We start from the raw sequence: 11,348 nt of genomic DNA, 5'->3' as shown, positions 1-11,348 counted from the left end.
TGAGAGGGTCTGGTTTACACCACGTCAAAACGAATCTATCACAGATCGATTGAGAGGGTCTGGTTTACACCACGTCGAAACTAATCTATCACAGATCAATTGAGAGGGTCTGGTTTACACCACGTCAAAACTAATCTATCACAGATCGATTGAGAGGGTCTGGTTTACACCACGTCAAAACTAATCTATCACAGATCGATTGAGAGGGTCTGGTTTACACCACGTCAAAACGAATCTATCACAGATCGATTGAGAGGGTCTGGTTCACGCCACGTCAAAACTAATCTATCACAGATCGATTGAGAGGGTCTGGTTTACGCCACGTCAAAACTAATCTATCACAGATCGATTGAGAGGGTCTGGTTTACACCACGTCAAAACTAATCTACCACAGATCGAAATGATTGGCGAAGCAAATTACTTTCTGTCTAAACTTCTCTCCATAATAAGATTACAGAATATATACCGATTGAATAATCTTAAATTATGTATTTGCATGAACTTCTGCATAAGATTTTTTGTTTGTTTGTTACAATATAAAACATACAAATGACAATTACATCACAGCTGCCAACATCCACATGCTCACACCCCGATCTCCAGCGCCCATATCGTTCTCTGACACATATTCTTCTTCGATGAAGTTTAACGGTGGTCGGCATCCAATAACTGTTGCATTACCGCCACCTATTAGACTGGAGTACAACTTCCTTATACTTTGCTAACTCGTCTTTATCCTGACCCTCCGTGCCTCGGGCTCCGAGAACTTCAACACACCTACCACCTCCGATATTTCGACCTCATTCATTTCCATTTCTCCTCCTGTCTTCAGCTCACTCTGCGTACACTTTCTACCATTCTTCTTTAACAAACCATCTCCCTTTTTTCTGCCATTTTTTTAACAGACTCAAGCTCACATCTTCATCCCTCTCTCTCTTAGACCTCCTTTGCCTCTCTTCCTCCCTCTCTCTCTTAGACCTCCTCTGCCTCTCTTCCTCCCTCTCTCTCTCTTAGACCTCCTCTGCCTCTCTTCCTCCCTCTCTCTCTCTTAGACCTCCTCTGCCTCTCTTCATCCCTCTCTCTCTCTTAGACCTCCTCTGCCTCTCTTCATCCCTCTCTCTCTCTTAGACCTCCTCTGCCTCTCTTCATCCCTCTCTCTCTTAGACCTACTCTGCCTCTCTTCCTCAGACCTCCTCTGCCTCTCTTCCTCCCTCTCTCTCTTAGACCTCCTCTGCGTCTCTTCCTCCCTCTCTCAGACCTCCTCTGCCTCTCTTTTTCCCTCCATTCCTCCTCCGTATTCCAAGTATACATCTCCTTATGATAATTATGGTCTTCTACTGACGTCCATCTTGTTCATGCCTTGTCAAGGGATGCCATTTTAACCGGCTGTCACAATCAGCAGGAACCCCTCGGGATGACTCTCCGCCACATGGTCTCAAACTGCACCATTTTGTTTCTCTCCGTCGCCCCATGCACATTTAGATAATAAAGCATGGTCAAATGCCGTACGCACTACCTTCTGTAGTGTCTTTCCATTGTGTTAACGACGGAGGATTGTTTGATTTCCATTTTTTTTGTATAATCTTTTTCAAGATGATTGACAAGAAAGTGTCGTCCAACCCATCGGGTATCTGTCCGCACCCTCATATGTCATGTCTTGAAATATGCAGACAGAGGGATTAAAAGTACATTTTACATTGTAATACTTCTGACAGCCAACTTTTGGACTTTATAACATTCCCAGGAGGCATGGATTATTGAGTCATTGTTAGTTTTACACTTAAGCCATGACTCTGCCATTTTGCTGTAGAATTTGTGAATTCTATACATTAGTTCATACTGGATGAAACGTACATTTTCGTTAACTGTAATTTCGTTAGTTATGTTCCATCATTCCTTCCATCTTGTGCCAATATCTTGGTTCCAATAGTTTATATCAAATTGTATTAGTCACATGCGCCGAGTATAATAGGTACTTACAGTGAAATGCTGACTTACGAGCCCCTAACCATCAGTGCAATTAAAAAAAATACAGATAAGAATAAGAGATAAAAGTAGCAAGTAATTAAAGAGCAGCAGCATAAAATAACAATATATACAGGGAGGTGCCGGTACAGAGTCAATGTGCGGGGGCACCGGTTAGTTGAGGTAATATGTACATGTAGGTAGAGTTATTAAAGTGACTATGCATAGATAACAACAGAGAGTAGCAGTGGTGTAAAAGAGGGGGGGGGGGGCAATGCAAATAGTCCGGGTAGCCATTTGTTTAGATGTTCAGGAGTCTTATGGCTTGAGGAGAGAAGCTGTTTAGAAGCCTCTTGGACCTAGACTTGGCGCTCCGGTACCGCTTGCCGTGTGGTAGCAGAGAGAACAGTCTATGACTAGGGTGGCTGGAGTCTTTGACAATTTTTAGGGCCTTCCTCTGACACCGCCTGGTATAGAGGTCCTGGATGGCAGGAAGCTTGGCCCCAGTGATGCACTGGGCCGTACGCACTACCTTCTGTAGTGTCTTGCGGTCGGAGGCCGAGCAGTTGCCATACCGGGCAGTGATGCAACCAGTCAGGATGCCTTGTGAATGTTGACCTGTCTAAAGGTCCAGCGAGCGTGATCACACTGTCTTCCGGTACAGCTGGTGCTCTCATGCATGTTTCAGTGTTATTTTTATTCAGTGTTACAGTCATGTAGCTTAGCATCTGTTTCATCTGACCACTTTTTTATTGATCTAGTCACTGGTGCTTCCTGCTTTAATTTTTGCTTGTAAGCAGGAATCGGGAGGATGAAATTATGGTCAGATTTACCAAATGGAGGGCGAGGGAGAGCTTTGTATGCATCTCTGTGTGTGGAGTAAAGCTGGTCCAGAGTTATTTTCCCTCTGGTTGCACATTTAACATGCTGATAGAAATTTGGTAAAACTGATTGAAGTTTCCCTGCGTTAAAGTCCCCAGCTACTAGGAGCGCCACCTCTGGATGAGCATTTTCTTGTTTGCTTATGGTGTAATACAGCTCATTCAATGCTGTCTTAGTGCCACGGCTTGTATTATGGTCTGTATTATGGTCTGTATTTATGGTCAGTGTTTTTGTCAGTGTTTTTGTCAGTGTTTTTGTCAGAGAGAGAGAGAGAGAGAGAGGGGGTAGGTTGGTGGACAGGGAGAGAGAGAGAGAAGGAGGGAGGTTGGTGGACAGGGAGAGATAGAGAGAAGGAGGGAGGTTGGTGGACAGGAGAGATAGAGAGAAGGAGGGAGGTTGGTGGACAGGAGAGAGAGAGGGAGGGAGGTTGGTGGACAGGGAGAGAGAGAGAGGGAGAGAGAGGGAGGTTGGTGGACAGGGAGAGAGAGAGAGAGAGAGAGGGAGGTTGGTGGACAGGAAGAGAGAGGGAGGGAGGTTGGTGGACAGGGAGTGAGAGGGTGAGGGAGGTGGACAGGGAGAGAGAGAGAGAGAGAGAGAAAGAGAGCTTTAATTTCCTGATTGATGTCTTGAGATGTTGCTTCAATATATCCACGTAATTTTCCTTTCTCATGAAGCCATCTATTTTGTGAAGTGCACCAGTCCCTCCTGCAGCAAAGCACCCCCACAAAATGATGCTGCCACCCCCGTGCTTCACGGTTGGGATGGTGTTCTTCGGCTTGCAAGCCTCCCCCTTTATCCTCCAAACATAACAATGGTCATTATGGCCAAACAGTTCTATTTTTGTTTCATCAGACCAGAGGACATTTCTCCAAAAAGTATGATCTTTGTCCCCATGTGCAGTTGCAAACCGTAGTCTGGCTTTTTTATGTCGGTTTTGGAGCAGTGGATTCTTTCTTGCTGAGCGGCCTTTCAGGTTATGTCGATATAGGACTTGTTTTACTGTGGATATAGATACTTTTGTACCTGTTTCCTCCAGCATCTTCACAAGGTCCTTTGCTGTTGTTCTGGGATTGATTTGCACTTGTCGCACCAAAGTACGTTCATCTCTAGGAGACAGAACGCACCTCCTTCCTGAGCGGTATGACGACTGCGTGGTCCCATGGTGTTTATACTTGCGTACTATTGTTTGTACAGATGAACGTGGTACCTTCAGGAATTTGGAAAATGCTCCCAATGATGGACCAGACTTGTGGAGGTCTACATTTTGTTTTCTGAGGTCTTGGCTGATTTCTTTTGATTTTCCCATGATGTCAAGCAAAGAGGCACTGAGTTTGAAGATACGCCTTGAAAACCATCCACAGGTACACCTCCAATTGACTCAAACGATGTCAATTAGCCTATCAGAAGCTTCTAAAGCCATGACATCATTTCTGGAATTTTCCAAGCTGTTTAAAGGTACAGTCAACTTAGTGTATGTAAACTTCTGACCCACTGGAATTGTGATACAGTGAGTTATAAGTGAAATAATCTGTCTGTAAACAATTGTTGGAAAAATTACTTGTGTCATGCACAAAGTAGATGTCCTAACCGACTTGCCAAAACTATAGTTTGTTAACAAGAAATTTGTGGAGTGGTTGAAAAACGAGTTTTAATGACTCCAACCTAAGTGTATGTAAACTTCCAACTTCAACTCTGTCTGTCTGTCTGTCTGTCTGTCTGTCTGTCTGTCTGTCTGTCTGTCTGTCTGTCTGTCTGTCTGTCTGTCTGTCTGTCTGTCTGTCTGTCTGTCTGTCTGTCTGTCTGTCTGTCTGTCTGTCTGTCTGTTTGCTTGCTTGCTTGCTTGCTGTTTGGAAACAACAGAATGTGTTGCAATATTTTTGATTGAGTTAACATAGGGGGTAAGGTAACCTAACCGAAAGGTGGCTGGTCCAAACCCCCGAGCCAAGAGAAAAATATGCCGATGTACCCTTGAGCAAGGCACTTAACCCTAGTTGCTCTGGATAAGAGAGTCTGCTAAAAGTACATGTGAAGACTGGAAATCAGCGAAATGACTGTATCAAACTGACTATGAGCCCACATGTAATCTCAGGTCAGCTCACTGATACACACACTTCCGGTTACAGATGTCGTATAAACTCAATGGTTTAATCAGAAGTAACGTATTTGGAATTGACATGGTAATGTTTCATGTCTGTTCTCCAGGGAGGGGAACTCACCTGATCACCACGTGGCCATCACCTACAGCCAGCTGCTGGGACAGGTGTGCCAACGTTCAGCAAGCTGCTGGGACAGGTGTACAGGTGTGCCAACGTTCAGCCAGCTGCTGGGACAGGTGTGCAGGTGTGCCAACGTTCAGCCAGCTGCTGGGACAGGTGTGCAGGTGTGCCAACGTTCAGCCAGGTGCTGGGACAGGTGTGCAGGTGTGCCAACGTTCAGCCAGCTGCTGGGACAGGTGTGCAGGTGTGCCAACGTTCAGCCAGCTGCTGGGACAGGTGTGCAGGTGTGCCAACGTTCAGCCAGGTGCTGGGACAGGTGTGCAGGTGTGCCAACGTTCAGCCAGCTGCTGGGACAGGTGTGCAGGTGTGCCAACGTTCAGCCAGGTGCTGGGACAGGTGTGCAGGTGTGCCAACGTTCAGCCAGCTGCTGGGACAGGTGTGCAGGTGTGCCAACGTTCAGCCAGCTGCTGGGACAGGTGTGCAGGTGTGCCAACGTTCAGCCAGGTGCTGGGACAGGTGTACAGGTGTGCCAACGTTCAGCCAGCTGCTGGGACAGGTGTGCAGGTGTGCCAACGTTCAGCCAGCTGCTGGGACAGGTGTGCAGGTGTGCCAACGTTCAGCCAGGTGCTGGGACAGCTGTGCAGGTGTGCCAACGTTCAGCCAGCTGCTGGGACAGGTGTGCAGGTGTGCCAACGTTCAGCCAGGTGCTGGGACAGGTGTGCAGGTGTGCCAACGTTCAGCCAGCTGCTGGGACAGGTGTACAGGTGTGCCAACGTTCAGCCAGCTGCTGGGACAGGTGTGCAGGTGTGCCAACGTTCAGCCAGCTGCTGGGACAGGTGTGCAGGTGTGCCAACGTTCAGCCAGCTGCTGGGACAGGTGTGCAGGTGTGCCAACGTTCAGCCAGCTGCTGGGACAGGTGTGCAGGTGTGCCAACGTTCAGCCAGCTGCTGGGACAGGAGTGCAGGTGTGCCAACGTTCAGCCAGCTGCTGGGACAGGTGTACAGGTGTGCCAACGTTCAGCCAGCTGATGGGACAGGTGTGCAGGTGTGCCAACGTTCAGCCAGGTGCTGGGACAGGTGTGCAGGTGTGCCAACGTTCAGCCAGCTGCTGGGACAGGTGTGCAGGTGTGCCAACGTTCAGCCAGCTGCTGGGACAGGTGTACAGGTGTGCCAACGTTCAGCCAGGTGCTGGGACAGGTGTGAAGGTGTGCCAACGTTCAGCCAGCTGCTGGGACAGCTGTGCAGGTGTGCCAACGTTCAGCCAGCTGCTGGGACAGGTGTGCAGGTGTGCCAACGTTCAGCCAGCTGCTGGGACAGGTGTGCAGGTGTGCCAACGTTCAGCCAGCTGCTGGGACAGGTGTACAGGTGTGCCAACGTTCTGAAGCATATGGGTAAGACCAAACCGTCTGGCTCTTTTCCACTTTCTCTCTCTAAAACATTTGTAATACAGTAAAAGTGTCAAAAAAAAACACATACCATTTTTGACATTGGGTTTTGGATACTCAGATTCCTTACTATTTCTTCCACCTGTATGTCTTCTGGGGTGTGTGTTAACAGGAGTGAGGAAGGGAGACAGGGTGGCCATCTACCTCGCTATGATTCCGTAGCTGGTGTACACCATGCTGGCCTGCGCCAGGATAGGAGCTGTCCACTCCATCGTGGTCAGTGCAGGGATTGACATTAAGCGTTGCCCTATTGCCTGGGGGGGGGGACGTTGTAATATGAATCTCCAGGTGAACAAAATGAGAAGAACAGTCAGAGATAAAGTCAATCAGAAATCAATATGGGTTATTAAAAGTTGCAACAGGGAGACACCACCCAGCACAGAAGCTCAGAGAAAATGTCTAACCGATCTTCTCTGAGAAGGCCCTTATATCCTACTGTTCTGTAAACACTAGCTACAGAGTCTATCAGGAAGTCAAATCAAAAGGCAGTGACTGTCAAGCTTCTACAGAATCACACAGTGTTAGAGAGAATCACAGTGTTCTAGAGAATCACAGTGTTCTAGAGAATCACAGTGTTCTAGAGAATCACAGTGTTAAAGACAATCACAGTGTTCTAGAGAATCACAGTGTTCTAGAGAATCACAGTGTTCTAGAGAATCACAGTGTTAAAGACAATCACAGTGTTCTAGAGAATCACAGTGTTCTAGAGAATCACAGTGTTCTAGAGAATCACAGTGTTAAAGACAATCACAGTGTTCTAGAGAATCACAGTGTTCTAGAGAATCACAGTGTTCTAGAGAATCACAGTGTTCTAGAGAATCACAGTGTTAAAGACAATCACAGTGTTAAAGACAATCACAGTGTTCTAGAGAATCACAGTGTTCTAGAGAATCACAGTGTTCTAGAGAATCAAACAGTGTTCTAGAGAATCACAGTGTTCTAGAGAATCACAGTGTTCTAGAGAATCACAGTGTTCTAGAGAATCACAGTGTTAAAGACAATCACAGTGTTCTAGAGAATCACAGTGTTCTAGAGAATCACAGTGTTCTAGAGAATCACAGTGTTCTAGAGAATCACAGTGTTCTAGAGAATCAAACAGTGTTCTAGAGAATCACAGTGTTCTAGAGAATCACAGTGTTCTAGAGAATCACAGTGTTCTAGAGAATCAAACAGTGTTCTAGAGAATCACAGTGTTCTAGAGAATCACAGTGTTCTAGAGAATCACAGTGTTCTAGAGAATCACAGTGTTCTAGAGAATCACAGTGTTCTAGAGAACCAAACAGTGTTCTAGAGAATCACAGTGTTCTAGAGAATCACAGTGTTCTAGAGAATCAAACAGTGTTCTAGAGAATCACAGTGTTCTAGAGAATCACAGTGTTCTAGAGAACCAAACAGTGTCCTTGGTCCTTGTACTTCCAGTCAGGCATCAATCACTTTCAACAGATATGAGTTGAATCCATAACATGGCCTCTAGTCCAGTGACCATCAACCAGTGTTACAAACAATATGAACTTTCTCCATCTTTCTTCAATATTCCTATTACCCAAGTGAACTGAGCAGTCGTGCTACTTAACCTTGCCCTGCTCTCCCATTGGGCAGGTGATAAAAAAAACAAGTGAAAACATCCAAACTGCAAAGAATTCCAATACTGATCTTTCTGGTTCCTCTCCATGTGAAAGACAGACAATTAATGGCATTTACGGCAGTCGGGCAAGTTGAGCCTGTTCTGAGAATTGTTTTACTAATTAACCAAAATACAAAGAATTCCACTACTGATCTTACTAAGTCCGTCCATATGTAAACTCAGCAACAAACCAAAAAACGTCCCAAAAAGTGCTCTTCACTGACGAGTCGCGGTTTTGTCTCACCAAGGGTGATGGTCGGATTCGCGTTTATCGTTGAAGGAATGAGCGTTACACCGTGGCCTGTACTCTGGAGCGGGATCGATTTGGAGGTGGAGGGTCCGTCATGGTCTGGGGCGGTGTGTCACAGCATCATCGGACTGAGCTTGTTGTCATTGCAGGTAATCTCAACGCTGTGCGTTACAGGGAAGACATCCTCCTCCCTCATGTGGTACCCTTCCTGCAGGCTCATCCTGACATGACCCTCCAGCATGACAATGCCACCAGCCATACTGCTCGTTCTGTGCGTGATTTCCTGCAAGACAGGAATGTCATTGTTCTGCCATGGCCAGCGAAGAACCCGGATTTCAATCCCATTGAGCACGTCTGGGACCTGTTGGATCAGAGGGTGAGGGCTAGGGCCATTCCCCCCAGAAATGTCCGGGAACTTGCAGGTGCCTTGGTGGAAGAATGGGGTAATATCTCACAGCAAGAACTGGCAAATCTGGTGCAGTCCATGAGGAGGAGATGCACTGCAGTACTTAATGCAGCTGGTGGCCACACCAGATACTGACTGTTACTTTTGATTTGACCCCCCCCTTTGTTCAGGGACACATTATTCAATTTCTGTTAGTCACATGTCTGTGGAACTTGTTCAGTTTATGTCTCAGTTGTTGAATCTTATGTTCATACAAATATTTACACGTGTTAAGCTTGCTGAAAATAAATGCACTTGACAGTGAGAGTATGTTTATTTTCTTGCTGAGTTTATAACTGAAAGGATTCCAGTACTGATCTTTCTAAGTCCGTCCATATGTATCGGTGAAAGGCCAAATATGGTACTTCTCCATGTAAATAGCTCATTTACGTTTTCAGGCAAGTAATCATAATCTTTGGGCAAAAAAAATTAAAAAATACTCCTGACTTAAGTGCCTTTCCAACTTTAATGTCAATCACTTTAAGTGAAGTGGAGGAGGTTTGACCAACCACTACCTCCTGTGATGAGGTTCCTTACCACTGCCTCCTGTGATGAGGATCCTTACCACTGCCTCCTGTGATGAGGTTCCTTACCACTGCCTCCTGTGATGAGGATCCTTACCACTGCCTCCTGTGATGAGGATCCTTACCACTGCCTCCTGTGACGAGGATCCTTACCACTGCCTCCTGTGACGAGGATCCTTACCACTGCCTCCTGTGATGAGGATCCTTACCACTGCCTCCTGTGACGAGGATCCTTACCACTGCCTCCTGTGACGAGGATCCTTACCACTTCCTCCTGTGACGAGGATCCTTACCACTGCCTCCTGTGATGAGGTTCCTTACCACTGCCTCCTGTGATGAGGTTTCTTACCACTGCCTCCTGTGATGAGGATCCTTACCACTACCTCCTGTGATGAGGATCCTTACCACTACCTCCTGTGATGAGGATCCTTACCACTACCTCCTGTGATGAGGTTCCTTACCAATGCCTCCTGTGATGAGGATCCTTACCACTACCTCCTGTGATGAGGATCCTTACCACTGCCTCCTGTGATGAGGATCCTTACCACTTCCTCCTGTGACGAGGATCCTTACCACTGCCTCCTGTGACGAGGATCCTTACCACTGCCTCCTGTGATGAGGTTCCTTACCACTGCTTCCTGTGATGAGGATCCTTACCACTGCCTCCTGTGATGAGGTTTCTTACCACTGCCTCCTGTGATGAGGATCCTTACCACTACCTCCTGTGACGAGGATCCTTACCACTACCTCCTGTGATGAGGTTCCTTACCACTGCCTCCTGTGATGAGGATCCTTACCACTACCTCCTGTGATGAGGATCCTTACCACTGCCTCCTGTGATGAGGATCCTTACCACTTCCTTCTGTGATGAGGATCCTTACCACTTCCTCCTGTGATGAGGATCCTTACCACTGCCTCCTGTGACGAGGATCCTTACCACTGCCTCCTGTGACGAGGATCCTTACCACTGCCTCCTGTGATGAGGTTCCTTACCACTGCTTCCTGTGATGAGGATCCTTACCACTACCTCCTGTGATGAGGTTCCTTACCACTGCCTCCTGTGATGAGGATCCTTACCACTACCTCCTGTGATGAGGATCCTTACCACTGCCTCCTGTGATGAGGATCCTTACCACTTCCTTCTCTGATGAGGATCCTTACCACTTCCTCCTGTGATGAGGATCCTTACCACTGCCTCCTGTGATGAGGATCCTTACCACTACCTCCTGTGATGAGGATCCTTACCACTGCCTCCTGTGATGAGGATCCTTACCACTGCCTCCTGTGACGAGGATCCTTACCACTGACTCCTGTGATGAGGTTTCTTACCACTGCCTCCTGTGATGAGGATCCTTTACCACTGCCTCCTGTGATGAGGATCCTTACCACTGCCTCCTGTGATGAGGATCCTTACCACTTCCTCCTGTGATGAGGATCCTTACCACTGCCTCCTGTGACGAGGATCCTTACCACTGCCTCCTGTGATGAGGATCCTTTACCACTGCCTCCTGTGATGAGGATCCTTACCACTGCCTCCTGTGATGAGGATCCTTACCACTGCCTCCTGTGATGAGGATCCTAACCACTGCCTCCTGTGATGAGGATCCTTTACCACTGCCTCCTGTGATGAGGATCCTTGCCTGAGACTTGACCCGAAGACTAATGCCTAGGCTTTTATCTCAGCTAGCTAATGCAATCTTGTGGTGTATTTGTATTTATTATGGATCCCCATTAGTTCCTGCCAAGGCAGCAGCTACCCTTCCTGGGGTTTATTATGGATCCCCATTAGTTCCTGCCAAGGCAGCAGCTACTCTTCCTGGGGTTTATTATGGGTCCCCATTAGTTCCTGCCAAGGCAGCAGCTACTCTTCCTGTGGTTTATTATGGATCCCCATTAGTTCCTGACAAGGCAGCAGCTACTCTTCCTGGGGTTTATTATGGATCCCCATTAGTTCCTGCCCAGGCAGCAGCTACTCTTCCTGGGGTTTATTATGGATCC

General features: G+C 47.3%; 1 protein-coding gene across 1 annotated transcript in view; it reads left to right on the top strand.

The window, feature by feature from the left end:
• The first annotated feature begins 4,801 nt into the window (after positions 1 to 4,801).
• The window catches only part of LOC106591823 (acetyl-coenzyme A synthetase 2-like), a 44,085-nt gene continuing 37,538 nt past the window's right edge, over positions 4,802 to 11,348 (top strand). Inside the window, 4 exon segments of the mRNA XM_045714338.1 lie at positions 4,802 to 4,809; positions 5,050 to 5,107; positions 6,420 to 6,453; positions 6,620 to 6,723. Coding sequence (XP_045570294.1) covers positions 4,802 to 4,809; positions 5,050 to 5,107; positions 6,420 to 6,453; positions 6,620 to 6,723 — 204 coding nt within the window.

The sequence above is a fragment of the Salmo salar genome, chromosome ssa03 (genome assembly GCF_905237065.1).
Source record: "Salmo salar chromosome ssa03, Ssal_v3.1, whole genome shotgun sequence".
NCBI classification, from domain to species: Eukaryota; Metazoa; Chordata; class Actinopteri; order Salmoniformes; family Salmonidae; genus Salmo; species Salmo salar.
Note: the sequence above shows the minus strand (reverse complement) of the source record. Positions and strands in the feature narration are given on the sequence as shown.